General features: G+C 38.5%; 2 protein-coding genes across 2 annotated transcripts in view; one reads left to right on the top strand and one right to left on the bottom strand.

The window, feature by feature from the left end:
- LOC126419088 (cell cycle checkpoint protein RAD1-like) overlaps positions 1–17,956 on the bottom strand; it is a 114,592-nt gene that overhangs the window by 10,252 nt on the left and 86,384 nt on the right. The gene's annotated exons all lie outside the window — the stretch shown is intronic.
- The window catches only part of LOC126419089 (low-density lipoprotein receptor-like), a 76,091-nt gene that overhangs the window by 34,223 nt on the left and 23,912 nt on the right, over positions 1–17,956 (top strand). The window contains exons 3-4 of the mRNA XM_050086182.1: positions 3,657–3,785; positions 8,903–9,032. Coding sequence (XP_049942139.1) covers positions 3,657–3,785; positions 8,903–9,032 — 259 coding nt within the window. The remainder of the gene's footprint in view (positions 1–3,656; positions 3,786–8,902; positions 9,033–17,956) is intronic.

Below are 17,956 nucleotides of genomic sequence, written 5' to 3'. Positions count from 1 at the left end.
TGCTCAGTACCCAGCCTTCCCCAGCTGTAGCCAGTTTTCAGGATGTGGCCTTGTTTGAGTTGTGCTTTTACAGATGTGGGTTTCTTTTTTTTTTTTACATCTGAAGGATGGGACACTGAAAGACCTGAGTCGAAACAAGGCCCTGGGAGTAGACAACATTCCATTAGAACTACTGATGGCCTTGGGAGAGCCAGTTCTGGCAAAACTCTACCATCTGGTGAGCAAGATGTATTAGAGAGTTGAAATACCCTCAGACTTCAAGAAGAATATAACAATTCCAATCCCAAAGAAAGCAGGTGTTGACAGATGTGAAAATTACCGAACTATCAGTTTAATAAGTCACAGCTGCAAAATACTAATGTGAATTCTTTACAGATGAATGAAAAAACTGGTAGAAGCCGACCTCGGGGAAGATCAGTTTGGATTCTGTAGAAATATTGGAACACGTGAGGCAATACTGACCCTACGACTTATCTTAGAAGATAGATTAAGGAAAGGCAAACCTACATTTCTAGCATTTGTAGACTTAGAGAAAGCTTTTGACAATGTTGACTGGAATACTCTCTTTCAAATTCTTAAGATGGCAGGGGTAAAATACAGGGAGCAAAAGGCTATTTACAATTTATACAGAAACCAGATGGCAGTTATAAGAGTCGAGGGACACGAAAGGGAAGCAGTGGTTGGGAAGGGAGTGAAACAGGGTTGTAGTCTCTCCCCGATGTTATTCAATCTGTATATTGAGCAAGCAGTAAAGGAAACAAAAGAAAAATTTGGAGTAGATATTAAAATCCATGGAGAAGAAATAAAAACTTTGAGGTTCGCCGATGAAATTGTAATTCTGTCAGAGACAGCCAAGGACTTGGAAGAGCAGTTGAATGGAATGGATAGTGTCTTGAAAGGAGGATATAAAATGAATATCAACAAAAGCAAAACAAGGATAATGGAATGTAGTCGAATTAAGTCGGGTGATGCTGAGGGAATTAGATTAGGAAATGAGACACTTAAAGTAGGAAATGAGTTTTGCTATTTGGGAAGCAAAATAACTGATGATGGTTGAAGTAGAGAGAAATATAAAATGTAGACTGGTAATGGCAATGAAAGCATTTCTGAAGAAGAGAAATTTGTTAACATTGAGTATAGCTTTAAATGTCAGGTAGTAGTTTCTGAAAGTATTTGTGTGGAGTGTAGCCATGTATGGAAGTGAAACATGGACAATAACTAGTTTGGACAAGAAGAGAATAGAAGCTTTCGAAATGTGGTGCTACAGAAGAATGCTGAAGATTAGATGGGTAGATCATATAACTAATGAGGAGGTATTGAATAGGATTGGGGAGAAGAGAATTTTGTGGCACAACTTGACTAGAAGAAGGGATCGGTTGGTAGGACATGTTCTAAGGCATCAAGGGATCACCAATTTAGTATTGGAGGGAAGTGTGGATGGTAAAAATCGTAGAGGGAGACCAAGAGATGAATACACTAAACAGATTCAGAAGGATGTAGGTTGCAGTAGGTACTGGGAGATGAAGAAGCTTGCACAGGATAGAGTAGCATGGAGAGCTGCATCAAACCAGTCTCAGGACTGAAGACCATAACAACAACAACAACAACAACATCTGAAGGAGGATGTTGATAGCTTTTTTTTTATGTGTATTTTAAATATGCCTGTTTGCCTCTTCCATGTAGTAAATAGCAATATATCCCATTTCATATTGTTGTTATTCCATTCTGGATTTTCCATTGTTTGCTTGTTATTGGTGAGACCCCAGTACACTATTCAGCTGATTTGAATGTGTACATAAAGAGTTAATAACATTTTTGGTCTGGTCACTTTTAGACGCAGTCGAATTAAAAATGTAATTTTTCAATTGAAAATGAGTTGAGAGCATGGAACACTACCAGGTGGTATTAATGCCGTCTCCATTACGAGTAACAGTAAGAGCAAAAAAAAAAAAATTAAGAAGAAATGTTACACTCTGCAGCCAAAGTAAAAACAATGATACAATTAGCAGCCATATTGTAAAGGAAACACTAAGTCTCACACTTTTGGCATTATCAGTTCCAGATTAGAAGGTGGTGTGCAGAAACTGCTGGTAACAAATGACAAGAATTGACAGAAAGATAGAAGATACAACATGATATAAAAATGCAAGCAGAAAGGTGACGATCTTTTGCCTCACTTCACATGTACTGACCAGTATTATTGAATAATGTCACTCCCAGTTCCCTTTTTGTGAAGTCCCTAGTTTCTGTTCTGTACTGTTCTCTCTCACCTTCATTGTAAAATTCTTTCTCTATCTGGTCCCCACATTGCTGGAAAATATATTTGCATATTCATTGTTGAACAGGGAGATGTCAACAATATGATGTAAGTATATGGACAGGACAATTGGCTGTAACCCAGATCATGCCATTCTGTTTTAGACTCCCTGTGTTTTTCCAAAAAGCATTTCAGGGGAATATTAAAGTGACTTCCTAAGCAAACTTACAGCTGATTACTGAAAGAGATGCTTAAGCCACTGGGCTCACACTAGGGAGAAGTGGGATTAAAATCCAAATTCCACCATCTAAATTTAACTTTTTCCATGATTTCCCCAAAATCTTTTCAGAAGAATTCTGAGATGGTTCCTTTGATAGGGAAATGGTCAGTTTCCTTCCCTATCCTTGTTCAATTTGAGTTTATGCTCTGCCTCTTCTTATCTATTAGTAAATGGAACAGTAAACTCAAATCTTCATTTTTCCCTTTTATAGCCCATTCATTCCAATATCCTTATTATATCTGAATGCACACTCTCATCTAGAAACCCTCATGATAAAGAAAAATGAAGAAATTGATAACAACAATAAATGAGAGAAAAAAGATACTAATCTTGATCGTTGTGAAGAAATAGTGTTGTGCAATAATATAATTTTTAAATACTATCTTGATAGAATAATACACAGAATATGTTATGGAACATGTAATTCACTCAAATTTTTGTTTCTAAGGTCATTTAAATGTATTATTTACCTCCTAAGAAATACTGTAAATCATTACATTACATAATGTGGAATTTAATCAATTTTTGAAAACATAATGTAACTGGATAGACAAAAAAGCTCCTCACCAAGAGGCAGCAGGAGAACACACATGCAAAAGGTATTATGTATGCAAGTTACTTTCGGATGTGGTGTACTGGTAACAATGGAGACTCTTCCTGTCTTTCCTCTGACCCCATCTGGTAAGTCTCCCCTGACCCAGGGACCCTGGAAAGTCAAGTATGGAGTAACAACGATATTATGAAAAGGATAGACTGCTACTCACCACCTCTGTGTGGTGGTTAGCAATCTATACTTTTCATAAACTTCACTTAAGGCACTCTCCATGATGAATAAAATTTCCCCTTCACTACTCCAACCTGAAATTCAGTTCTTTCATGTTGTGTCTGTGTGGATACAACTCAGATATACATTGAATGAATCATTGCATGCTGTGATACAAACTTGCAACTCATTCCAAATAGGAACCTCCCAGTTGACTTACACCACTTGCAGTTATTATTTACTTTATTTGTAGTTAACTATCTATTTATTTTTGTTATGGAACTAATCAAGTAGTTGACCATTACAATAGAAACCGTGTGGCAGTAATATTTTCTGTTCACTTGTCCTTTCAAAAGGAGGAAACAGTCATTCAAATATGGTAACCTGTTATGGAAGCAGTGACCAGCCATATGAGGGCATTCCATGTGACCAGGAGAACTGTGTGCCTCTTACCTGGGTCTGCGATGGAGAGCGGGATTGTGATAGTGAGTATTTTTACACAGAACAAAACATCTCATACAGTGACTATCTCTGAAAGCTTTCAAAATGTTGTGTCATAACAGCGACAAAATTGTGAACTTCTTGGAATTTTTTTACACATATTTAGCTTGTATTCTGTATATTCTACAGGTAGAAATAGTTATTAAGAAGCTTGCAGATGTATGGCTATACACAGTGTTGATAATATTTAGCAGTAGTGAGCCAAACATGTAGTGTTGGGTAACAGTATTTGACAAATGGACAGCATATACATGAACACCAAAAAGGACATTATGTGACAGTCAATCAGAGGCAGTCAACCTGAAGCTTCCAATACATTTACAGTCCACATCATGTGGGAAGACACCTCAATCTTCATCTGTTCTGTGCATCCCCTTCTATTAACCTTCAGCGACCAGTATGATTCATTCTCTTTTCAAGCACCTAGCATCAAGTTACAACTACATGGCGAGAACTCTCTCCTGCACACATTAGTCATTCCTACCAGTTATTTTATTTTTGTGCACATTAATTTACCATTAACTGCAGTCAAATACAACCACATATATGCATTATAAAATTACACATTTTTAAAAAATTCTGTGAGGTAGAAGCAGTTGTCAAGCAAATACAATGATTTTGAAACTTCTGGCAGATTAAGACTTGTGCCAGATTAAGACTTTTGCATGCTAGTGCTCTACTAACTGATCAACCCAGGCACAAGTCACAACCCATTCTCACAGCTTCACTGCTGCCAGTAACTTGTCTCTTACCTCCAAAACTTCCTTTCTTCCAGGAGTGCTAGGCCTGAAAGTTACACAGGAGAACTTTTGTGACGTTTGGAAGGTAGGATTCAAAATTTATGATTCTCCCTGTAGATTTGAATGTATAATATGAGATGTGTTCAGAAAGTAAGGTGACTTTATATTTTTATGAAAAAACATTTATTTATTCATCAATATTCATGTTATCCTCCTGAAAGCAGTCCCCCTCAGATACAATGCACTTGTGCCAATGCTTCTTCCAATCCTCAAAGTAATTCTCATAAGCATTTTTTGGTACAGCCTTGAGTACTTCCAGCGGTGCAGTTTTTATTCCTCAATCGTTGAAACTCTTCGTCCTTTCATAGGCCTCTTCAGTTTTGGGAACAGAAAAATGATGCAGGGGCCAAAACCAGTGAATATGGTTGCTGAAGCACGATTGTTGTGTTGTTTTTTGGCCAAAAAATCTCTCATAACCAATGATGAATGAGCAGGTGAATTGTCATGATGCAAAAGCCATGAATGTTTTTCGAGAATTCAGGACTTTTTTTTGCATATTGCTTCTCGCAAACGGTGCATAACATCAAAGTAATACTTCTTACTGACTGTATGACCTTGAGGCAAAAATTCATTAAGCACTATGCCATGATAATTGGAAAAAAAAAAAAAAAAACAGTGAGCAAAACTTTGAGATTTGATCCAACTTGGCATGGTTTTTTTGGGTTGGCTCTCCGGGATGCTTCCATTGGGACGATTGGGCTTTGGTTTTGATGTCATAACTGTAAACCCATGTTTCATCACCAGTTATGACCCTTTTGAGCAAATCAGGATCATCATTGACATCATTCAAGAGCTCCTGAGTGATGCTCATGCGATAGTTCTCCTGATCAAAATTGAGAAGTTTTGGAACAAACTTTGCCCAAAACATAAAAAAAAGAAAATTGCATGACACAAGCTGATGCATATGCCAACATCCTCAGCAACTTCTCTTACAGTAATTCGACAATTTTCAAAAACAATTTTCTTCACAGCTTCGACATTATCATCTGTTGTTGATGTGCTGGGGCGTCCAGAGTGAGGTAAGTCATTGGCATCTTCTCGGCCATCTTGGAATAGCTTGTACCATGTATAAACATTGTTTTTACTTAGAGCAGACTAACCGTATGCCACGGTCAACCAAGTGTTTTAGAGCACGTGATTACATTTTTCACACAAAATTTGATGCAAATTCTTTGCTCCACATTGTATAATAATTGAAAATTTCTGAGCACACTAAAACACATCTAACCTTTCTATGTGTCAAAAACAAATAAAGTATACTGTACACTTGAAACTGTGAACATATGTTTGGACATGTGTACCAAAACAATAACAAAAATGATTGATAATCAAATGTATGTTGCCTGTGCAATATGAAAAGTCATCTTACTTTTTGAACAGCACTTGTATAATGTACCACAGGCAAATAAACCTGATTGTTGTCCACAGCAACATGGTATGGCAACCTGGACATTGTTTGCATGCTCTCTGTTGTCATGCTTACGCAAACCTCATCTTCTCCACTCTTCCCTATGAGTGCACAAGCGCCTTCCTATATGATGGGGACTTAAGTTTAGCAGAATATACTTTATCTGACTTTCTACTGTGGAACCTTCTACCAAAATGCACCATAAACAGCTTAGAATTTATGAAGGGCATATAGTGTGATGTTTAAGATTGTTTTGTAGGTTCTGAGCCTAACTTCACAAACTGAAAATGGTTTTGAAAACACACACACCACAGGACTAAACTTCATTGTTCTTAGTGCTGCATATGATACAGTTAACCATCACATTCTCTTACAAAAAGTATTTGCTGTCATCAAGGATCTAAAACTTGTCAGAGTGTCATCAACACTGTTGTAGAATCATATGTTTCTTGTTGATTTTCAAGGGTAACAAAGTAAGCAGAGAATCCAGAAAAATCATTTGTCTCAAAGAAGCATGTTGGTTCTGTTGCTGTGTAATATTTATTATACAAATGAGCAACCATTTCCTTACAACACAGCAAGTTTTATCTATGCTGATGGCCTTGCCCAGACCTCCCAAGGTAAAATATTTGAAGATTTAGAACTCACTCATGAAAGTGTTCTGAAAGAACTAGGCACATACTGTAAGGCCACCTGCCAAAAGTGTAACACCTCAGAAACTCTACTCTGTGTTTTCCATCCCAGGGACAGGAACTCCACAAGAAAGTTGAATGTGTCTTGGAACAGCACCTGATTAGACCATCATCTCACCCCAAAGTACATAGGAGTGACTCTGTATCACTCCCTGAACTTCAGACAACACAGCCCCAAAGCCAAGCAGAAAATTAGTGCTCAGAATAACATTTCAGGAGAGTTAAGAGGCACAAACTTGGGAGCTAAACCAAAAGTTCTTAAAACCACTGCTTTGGCTCTGTGTCCATCTGTAGCTGAGTATGCCTCCTGTGTTCGTATACATCATCTCATGCCAAAACTGTGGACCCTGCTCTGAACTAAGCTTGCTGGTTGATTATAGGGTGCTTAAAAATACCCCTGTTGACATGATTTACTATCTTGCCTGTATCACAATGACTGAAGGCTGAGAATGTTGAAGCTTGTCCACTATTTGGCCATGAACTTCCACAGCCTAGGCTAAAATAAAGAAAAAGTTTCCTTTGAACAATAGATACTCTGAAATTCCCTCCAGGCAAGGCAAGACTTTTTTTGGCAGAAGTCCGTACAATAAGATTTAATGGGACAGCAAGAACATTTGCTGGCTGCCCACAATGCAGAGAGGTGTGTTTTAGGTCCCTTAACAACGTTTCTAGCATTTGTAGACTTAGAGAAAGCTTTTGACAATGTTGACTGGAATACTCTCTTTCAAATTATGAAGGTGGCAGGGGTAAAATACAGGGAGTGAAAGGCTATTTACAATTTGTACAGAAACCAGATGGCAGTTATAAGAGTCGAGGGACATGAAAGGGAGGCAGTGGTTGGGAAGGGAGTGAGACAGGGTTGTAGGCTCTCCCCAATGTTATTCAATCTGTATATTGAGCAAGCAGTAAAGGAAACAAAAGAAAAATTCAGAGTAGGAATTAAAATCCATGGAGAAGAAATAAAAACTTTGAGGTTCGCCGATGACATTGTAATTCTGTCAGAGACAGCAAAGGACTTGGAAGAGCAATTGAACAGAATGGACAGTGTCTTGAAAGAAGGGTATAAGATGAACATCAACAAAAGCAAAATGAGGATAATGGAATGTAGTCGAATTAAGTCGGGTGATGCTGAGGGAATTAGATTAGGAAATGAGACACTTAAAGTAGTAAACGAGTTTTGCTATTTGGGGAGCAAAATAAATGATGATGGTCGAAGTAGGGAGGATATAAAATGTAGACTGGCAATGGCAAGGAAAGCGTTTCTGAAGAAGAGAAATTTGTTAACATCGAGTATAGATTTAAATGTCAGGAAGTCATTTCTGAAAGTATTTGTATGGAGTGTAGCCATATATGGAAGTGAAATGTGGACGATAAATAGTTTGGATAAGAAGAGAATAGAACCTTTTTAAATGTGGCGCTACAGAAGAATGCTGAAGATTAGATGTGTAGATCACATAACTAATCAGGAAGTATTGAATAGGATTGGGGAGAAGAGAAGTTTGTGGCACAACTTGACTAGAAGAAGGGATCGGTTGGTAGGACATGTTCTGAGGTATCAAGGGATCACCAATTTAGTATTGGAGGTCAGCGTGGAGCATAAAAATCGTAGAGGGAGACCAAGAGATGAATACACCAAGCAGATTCAGAAGGATGTAGGTTGCAGTACGTACTGGGAGATGAAGAAGCTTGCACAGGATAGAGTAGCATGGAGAGCTGCATCAAACCAGTCTCAGGACTGAAGACCACAACGACAGCAACAGTTAAAGAACTGGTGTGAAATCCTTCCTTAAAGTATGGGGGCTTCACATTGGGTGATAGCAAGTGGGAGTGTGGAGAACAAACTGTGGAACACCTGTGCCAGTGCTCTCTTTGTCCTTTTGCTTGTTCAACGAATGACCTCATACTTGCAAATGACAGTGTCCTTGGTGTGGCTCAATTTTAGACAAATATCATGTGATTTGCAAATTTGGTCAATGACATTTACATTATTTTTTTTGTAAATATGTATATTCTGTGTATAACTGTGTGTATGGTACAGATAGGCTTCTGACCCAAGTGAATAAATATGAAGATTGGAACATTTCGCTGGCGCCCTTTTTTCTGTGTGGTAAATTTTTCTTCTTGTTTTTGGTATTCTATCTACCTTTAGTTCACAGTAGTCCATTAACATCGATAAAAAGTGACAAATGCTGTTCATCAAGGTGGAGCTGATGAAGCACATTGTGGACAACGCCGGTGCCCAAGAGACAAATTTGAATGCACAGTCAGAGGGTCTGTTGCCTGCCTGGACAAGAAACAAGTGTGTGATGGCCATGTTGACTGCCAAGATGGGTAAGTGGTGGTGGTGGTTAGTGTTTAACGTCCCGTCGACAACAAGGTCATTAGAGACGGAGCGCAAGCTCGGGTTAGGGAAGGATTGGGAAGGAAATAGGCCGTGCCCTTTCAAAGGAACCATCCCGGCATTTGCCTGAAACGATTTAGGGAAATCACGGAAAACCTAAATCAGGATGGCTGGAGACGGGATTGAACCGTCGTCCTCCCGAATGCGAGTCCAGTGTGCTAACCACTGCGCCACCTCGCTTGGTCAAGATGGGTAAGTACTGTGTAATGTGCAGCCTAGTAAATGTTGTTCCAATTGCATCCTGGGTCTGACTAGCACATATCTGCATTATGGAGGAACAGTGTTTAAATACATGTCTAGCCATCAAGATTTAGTTTTTCTATGCTTTCCTTAAATTAATTACATGATGATTCTTTTGAAATAGATACTGACAATTTACTTCCTCTATCTGAGCTTGTGCTGAATCTCTAATGACCATATTTCTTAAAATGTACATCACAAAAATGGCTTCAATCACTGGGATTGCATTGCTGAAGTTTTTCACAGAAGCTACTCACTGTGTTCTCAATTATTCTTGAGGAATGGCCTCTATTCTTCCTTGACTACACTTTTTAATTCATCAGTATTGTGGCGTCACTGTGAAAAAACCTTCATTATTGCAATAATCCCACAGAGAAAAATTGGTGAAAGACTAGGTTGATTTCACCGACCATGGGATCTCATTGAATTGTGAGAGTAATCAATGGGGAAAATGACACCTCAGTGTTGTTACTGAACTGTAGGCCATGTGGGGTGAAGCCCTGTCTTGCTGGAACCATATCATGTTTAGCAGCAATGTCAGTGCAGCTGTGGCATGATGGAATTGTTAATTGTGGCCACATACTGTTCAGAATTGATGCTCACAGGCTGGATTTTGTTATCTTGAAATAAATACCGTCCGATTCCAGTGGGCTGTTCAATAGCATACCAGATGACAATTTTTGGACTACCCTGGGCTTTTACGTGAATGAGCTGTGGATTCAAGTCCAAGTAATAACAGAAGCTTCATTTATTGATAGATCCATTTAAATAAAAGTTTGCCTCTACAGACTTCACAAGGTTTGTCAGAATTGCATCTTTCTTCTCATTTCTGTCCAGTAATGCTGTGCAGCAATTGCACCTACTCACTTTATCTCCCAGCCATAAATTCTGAGCCACTTGCATCTTATAGGGATTAAAATTTAAAGCCTGTTTCCCAAACCTATGCAAAGACACATGGGGGATTTTTTAATGTTCTAGAATCACAATATTCAGAATGCTATGGACTTCATTACAATGTTGCATGAACTCATCAGATATTTTCCAGTGTTTGAACTGTCGCTTTGTTTTCGGCACCTACATTAATACTCTGTTAAGCACTATGACATGCATGCCAGAGAGTACTTTTTATTTTATCAGTTATTAGGGCTTCTTACAGTTTCATTCACATATGGAGCACAGGGAGAATAACTGGTTAAATGTGTCTGTCAATGCTGTAATTAGTTTAATCTTGTCCTTATGATTCTTATTTTAATGTTACTCCAACTGCAGTTCTGGCTAAAGTATTTCTCATTACAATTCATCATATTATGAGAATATGAACCGTGAACCATGGACCTTGCCGTTGGTGGGGAGGCTTGCATGCCTCAATGTGCAGATAGCCGTACCGTAGGTGCAACCACAATGGAGGGCTATCTGTTGAGAGGGCAAACGTGTGGTTCCTGAAGAGGGGCAGCAGCCTTTTCAGTAGTTGCAGGGGCAACAGTCTGGATGATTGACTGATCTCACCCTGTAACACTAACCAAAACAGCCTTGCTGTTGTGGTACTGTGAACGGCTGAAAGCAAAGAGAAACTACAGCTGTAATTTTCCCCGAGGGCATGCAGCTTTACTGTATGATTAAATGATGATGGCGTCCTCTTGGGTAAAATATTCCGGAGGTAAAATAGTCCCCCATTCGGATCTCCGGGTGGGGACTACTCAAGAGGACGTCGTTATCAGGAAAAAGAAAACTGGCGTTCTACAGATCGGAGCGTGGAATGTCAGATCCCTTAATCGGGCAGGTAGGTTAGAAAACTTAAAAAGGGAAATGGATAGGTTAAATTTAGATATAGTGGGAATTAGTGAAATTCGGTGGCAGGAGGAAAAAGTCGTTTGGTCAGGTGAATACAGGGTTATAAATACAAAATCAAATAGGGGTAATGCAGGAGTAGGTTTAATAATGAATAAAAAAAATAAGAGTGCGGGTAAGCTACTACAAACAGCATAGTGAACGCATTATTGTGGCCAAGATAGACATGAAGCCCATGCCTAATGCAGTAGTACAAGTTTATATGCCAACTAGCTCTGCAGATGATGAAGAAATTAATGAAATGTATGATGAGATAAAAGAAATTATTCAGGTAGTGAAGGGAGATGAAAATTTAATAGTCATGGGTGACTGGAATTTGACAGGAAAAGGTAGAGAAGGAAACGTAGTAGGTGAATATGGATTAGGGCTAAGAAATGAAAGAGGAAGCCGCCTGGTAGAATTTTGCACAGAGCATAACTTAATCATAACTAATACATGGTTCAAGAATCATGAAAGAAGGTTGTATACCTGGAAGAAGCCTGGAGATACTGGAAGGTGTCAGATAGATTATATAATGATAAGAAAGAGATTCAGGAACCAAGTTTTAAGTTGTAAGACATTTCCAGGGGCAGATGTGGACTCTGACCACAATCTATTGGTTATGAACTGTAGATTAAAACTGAAGAAACTGCAAAAAGGTGGGAATTTAAGGACATGGGACCTGGATAAACTGAAAGAACCAGAGGTTGTACAGAGTTTCAGGGAGAGCATAAGGGAACAATTGACAGGAATGGGGGAAAGAAATACAGTACGTAGAAGAAGAATGGGTAGCTTTGAGGGATGAAGTAGTGAAGGCAGCAGAGGATCAAGTAGGTAAAAAGACGAGGGCTAGTAGAAATCCTTGGGTAACAGAAGAGATACTGAATTTAATTGATGAAAGGAGAAAATACAAAAATGCAGTAAGTGATGCAGGCAAAAAGGAATACAAACGTCTCAAAAATGATATCGACAGGAAGTGCTAATGGCTAAGCAGGGATGGCTAGAGGACAAATGTAAGGATGTAGAGGCTTATCTCACGAGTGGTAAGATAGATACTGCCTACAGGAAAATTAAAGAGACCTTTGGAGAAAAGAGAACCACTTGTATGAATATCAAGAGCTCAGATGGAAAGCAGAAAGGTGGAAGGAGTATATAGAGGGTCTATACAGGGGCAATGTTCTTGAAGACAATATTATGGAAATGGAAGAGGATGTAGATGAAGATGAAATGGGAGATGTGATACTGTGTGAAGAGTTTGACAGAGCACTGAAAGACCTAAGTCGAAACAAGGCCTCGAGAGTAGACAACATTCCATTAGAACTACTGACAGCCTTGGGAGAGCCAGTCCAGACAAAACTCTACCATCTGGTGAGCAAGATGTATGAGACAGGCGAAATTCCCTCAGATTTCAAGAAGAGTATAATAATTCCAATCCCAAAGAAAGCAGGTGTTGACAGATGTGAAAATTACCGAACTATCAGTTTAATAAGTCACAGCTGCAAAATACTAACGTGAATTCTTTACAGACGAATGGAAAAACTGGTAGAAGCCGACCTCGGGGAAGATCAGTTTGGATTCCGTAGAAATGTTGGAACACGTGAGGCAATACTGACCCTACGACTTATCTTAGAAAATAGATTAAGGAAAGGCAAACCTACGTTTCTAGCATTTGTAGACTTAGAGAAAGCTTTTGACAATGTTGACTTGAATACTCTCTTTCAAATTCTGAAGGTGGTAGAAATACAGGGAGCGAAAGGCTATTTACAATTTGTACAGGAAGCAGATGGCAGTTATAAGAGTCGAGGGGCATGAAAGGGAAGCAGCGGTTGGGAAGGGAGTGAGACAGGGTTGTAGCCTCTCCCCGATGTTATTCAATCTGTATATTGAGCAAGCAGTAAAGGAAACAAAAGAAAAATTTGGAGTAGGTATTAAAATCCATGGAGAAGAAATAAAAACTTTGAGGTTCGCCGATGACATTGTAACTCTGTCAGAGACAGCAAAGGACTTGGAAGAGCAATTGAACAGAATGGACAGTGTCGTGAAAGAAGGGTATAAGATGAACATCAACAAAAGCAAAATGAGGATAATGGAATGTAGTCGAATTAAGTCAGGTGATGCTGAGGGAATTAGATTATGAAATGAGACACTTAAAGTAGTAAACGAGTTTTGCTATTTGGGGAGCAAAATAACTAATGATGGTCGTAGTAGAGAGGATATAAAATGTAGACTGGCAATGGCAAGGAAAGCGTTTCTGAAGAAGAGAAATTTGTTAACATCGGATATTGATTTAAGTGTCAGGAAGTCGTTTCTGAAAGTATTTGTATGGAGTGTAGCCATGTATGGAAGTGAAACATGGACGATAAATAGTTTAGACAAGAACAGAATAGAAGCTTTCGAAATGTGGTGCTACAGAAGAATGCTGAAGATTAGATGGGTAGATCACATAATTAACGAGGAGGTATTGAATAGAATTGGGGAGAAGAGAATTTTGTAGCACAACTTGACTAGAAGAAGGGATCGGTTGGTAGGACATGTTCTGAGGCATCAAAGGATCATCAGTTTAGTACTGGAGGGCAGCGTGGAGGGTAAAAATCGTAGAGGGAGACCAAGAGATGAATACACTAAGCAGATTCAGAAGGATGTAGGCTGCAGTAGGTACTGGGAGATGAAGAAGCTTGCACAGCATGGAGAGCTGCATCAAACCAGTTTCAGGACTGAAGACCACAACAACAATGATGTAGTTTTTGCAGTGGAATACTTAGATTCAAATTGTCAAATCTCCTCCATCAATAAAGTCCTTTAGGGGATGTATGTTGCAGATTTGCCTGGATTTCAGATGTAATGAAGGTTTGGATGTTATTTTCGAACACATTGATGAATCTTTCTCAGAGCAGATGTGTTTTCTATTAGCATTTACAAAGATTTTCACACAAAAACTGTTTCTACCAACACGACTGATAAATCAGCAACTGTTACTGACTTCACGTCATTATACTGATCAAACCGTGACTGACCGGAAGTGCTTTGCACCACTCAGTATATACCCTATCATAGCAATGTGTGTTCTTTGGCCTATTTACAAAAATAATTACATTTACTGATTTAGAATGAAAAGTTGATGATTTACAACAAACTGTTAGTAGGGTTTTAAAGACAATAAATGATTATTCATTCTGAATGCATTTCTAAATATTGTTCTTTTGACTTTTGGGTGAAAATTTGGTTATGAAGTTGCAATAAGAATACCTGTCATAAAATAATTAATTACATCTTGATTTCACATTGGATTTTATTCCTTACATTAACTGGGATACAGTACAAAATGTCAAAACCATATTTCAGGTTAAAGTTCTGTATGATAATGTCATAGTATCAAAATGACTGAAAATCAATAGTGTTTACATCAGAATGTTCTAGAATCGCAAAGAGAAAGGTAAATTACAACTGATCTAACTGGTTTTTCATTACTGTCTTGATACATAAAGTGCACAAGTCACATTAAATACATCAGATGACTGATAAATGTTCTGAAAGTCTGTTTTTAGGTAAGTTGAAATTTACAAATTTTGCTAATTAATTATTGGTCTGATTACAAAATGATATTTCTCATAACATTTCTATGGAAATGTGATAATGCAATCATGAGAATGAAATTATAAATTTTGCTGAAATATGCAACAGTGTGTTAGTTCACAATGGCTGTTCTAACAAATTACAACTTTCATTAATTACAGTTAAATGATCTGAAATAATGTTAATGATGTAGATTTGGTGTGTAAGTGAACCATACAGTTTAATTTGCTTATAGAAATGAAGCAAAATCATACTTTCTAATTTTTGTCCACTCCATATTGTGGATCAGGTAATATACAATCTGCTAAACTTTTATGGGTGTCAAAGAATTCATTAACTACCATATAACTTGCTCTATTACACTATGAAAGCAACCTTTAGGGGCTGTGGTATGTTCCTAGATTCATAACTTAAATCTGGTTCTTGAAACTTTGTAAGTAGGCCTTCTTGGGATGGTTTGTATCCATCTTCAGCTACCTGTCAGTTCAGGTTTTTTACTATCCTCATGTCCCTCTCTCATGGGTAAAACAAACCTGTGAACATTTATGCTGCCCTTCTTTGTATATTTTCAGTATCCCCTGTTGATCCTATTTGGTGTGGCTGCCAACCACTAGGGTAGTATTCTAGGATGGGTCAGACAAATGTTTTGTAAGTAGAATGAGATTTACACTCTGCAGCGGAGTGTGTGCTGATATGAAACTTCTTGTCAGATTAAAAGTGTGTGCCAGACCGAGACTCGAACTTGGAACCTTTGCCTTTCGCGGACGAGTACTCTACCAACTGAGTTACCCAAGCATGACTCACGGCCTGTCCCCACAGTTTTACTTCTGCCAGTACTTCGTCTCCTACCTTTCAAACTTTACAGAAGCTCCTTTGTGTACTGATTGCATTTCCCCAAAAATCTACCAAAGAACCAAAGTCTGCCACCTGCTTAACTTACAAGTGAGCCAATGCAATTATTTCATTTCTTATTCCTACAAATTGTTAGATCTAGGTATGCTTTGATTAATTCCATTTGTCACTCACTGATATTGTAGTCATTAGATAGCATGTTGTTTTTCCAATTTGTGAAGTGAACAATTTTACATTTCTCACTATTTAAACAAAGTTGCCAATCTTTGCATCATTTCAAAATGTTATTATGATCCAACAGAACATCTGTGCAGCTTTTTGCAGACAGTACTTCATTATAGAAACCTTATCATCTGCAAAAAGCCTGATGTTACCATGAATATTGTCTGCAAGATCATTAATATACACTGTGAACAGCAAGGCTCCCATCTTCCCTGTGGCACTTGAAATTACTTCAACATCTGTCAATGACTCTCCATCCAAGACAACATGCTGCAGCCTCCCTGCCAAGAAATCCTCAATCCAGTCACGAATTTTTCTTGATCTCCCATACATCTGTACTTTCAATAATAAGTGTCAGTATGGTACTGAGTCGACTTACAGTTCAAACCCAACCACGTGCAATTATTTGTCATTTAATAAGTATCATTTCTGGAAGGTTCTTGAAGTTTCTTATGTTTGGAATTTTTGTATATTGTGGAATACTTTAAGTTTGTATAAATAGTTGCACTCTCTTTCCAGGAGATTAGTTTTGTTCTGGTTGTACACTGATATTCACAATAAGTGTACTTTCAGTGCTAAGCGTTGTTTTTCATTGATAACCGTGCTTTCATATTTGGAGTTGACTCTGGTTACAATGTGACATTGTTTGGAAGAGATGTAAGAATTTCAAGACATCTACATCAACATGGTACCAATCAGGGAACATAAAAGTTGTTGGCTACATGGTAAGCAAATGGAATACAAACAGTACATCATTCTCATGGTCTGTATATTCAGGAGACCAGTGGATCTGAAAACAGCAATGATTCAGCTGCACATGAGTTATCCATCAATGTTTTCAGGAAATGCTGGTCAGGACCCAGCGAAATGGCTGAAATGATTTGACCAAGTCACCAAATACAACATGTGGGATGACATGTTCAGCAAATCTGTAGTTTTAATTGTGTGGCACAGTCCAGCAGTGGTTCAAGAACAACAAAGAGAAGCCCAATGGCTGGACCAATTCTGGGCCAAACTGAAGAAAATGTTTGCGACAATCAGCCAACAAGTTGGCTTATTGGAAGAACAACTGAAGAACAGCATTCTACATAATGGGAAAATGATACAGTCCTACATGCAGAATGTTTTGACCCTATGCCACATTACAAATCCGAATGTGGCAGAACCTGACAAAATCACACACTTCATTAAAAGAGTTGTAGATGTCCTTCCGATAAAGGATGTCACAACAATGGAGGAATTTCATCAAGTGATGTTAATGTGCAGAGGAAATACAACAGAAAAGCATCATATGAAAGAAGTATGACCATATCCTGAATATGGTCTCTACTGCAGTAGTGGAAGATCACCATCACCTCGCTGCTCTCATACACCAGACTGTAAGAGAAGTCATACAGCATTTTATTGCAGCCGGAACAGTCAGATAAAATAAGCAGGAGATAGAAGCCATGACTGTCAATCCTATCTGTCATCAGATAATAGAGAATGTTGAAGAAGAGGTGTATCGATATTTAGCATCAACCTTCACCTCCAGTCAAACGTAGAAGAAGGATGGCCCCTGTCAGCTTGGGCTAAGGCTGTAGCTATCAAATGAAAACCAGATACCCAATCAATGCACATACAGCCAGCTCTTTCACCAAGCTTAATGCCCCACAGAAGAACAGACATTTGGAGGACAGATAACAGCACATTGATATATTTCCATTATGGATGCTCTGGACATGTTGTACACTACTGCAGAGAAAGAAGATAAATTTTCAATAACTACTATGCCACCCAGCAGCAAGCACAACAGTTACATTTGCACCAGTCAACTGAACATGACTGTAGTCAATCTGCAGCATGAAGCCCATTGCTGTAACCTGGACAAGGTTGTTCCTCAATACACCATAACCATTACCTGTCACCATATAGAGGTGGCAGACACTCACCTAGCTGCAAAATTCAGGAAAACTGAGCAAGGTGACCATCTATGGAGTTGATGCCACAACAGATGAAAATTGTCCATGAACAATAGTCACCAATATGTCAGGAAATCTCAATGATGTCATCACTGATGGCCAGCATGTGTGGGCATTAGTTGACACAGGAACTTCCTTTTCTGTAATGTCAAATACTTATCAACACCAGCTGAAGAAGA

This window comes from Schistocerca serialis, chromosome 9 (assembly GCF_023864345.2).
Source record: "Schistocerca serialis cubense isolate TAMUIC-IGC-003099 chromosome 9, iqSchSeri2.2, whole genome shotgun sequence".
Taxonomy (NCBI): Eukaryota; Metazoa; Arthropoda; class Insecta; order Orthoptera; family Acrididae; genus Schistocerca; species Schistocerca serialis.
Note: the sequence above shows the minus strand (reverse complement) of the source record. Positions and strands in the feature narration are given on the sequence as shown.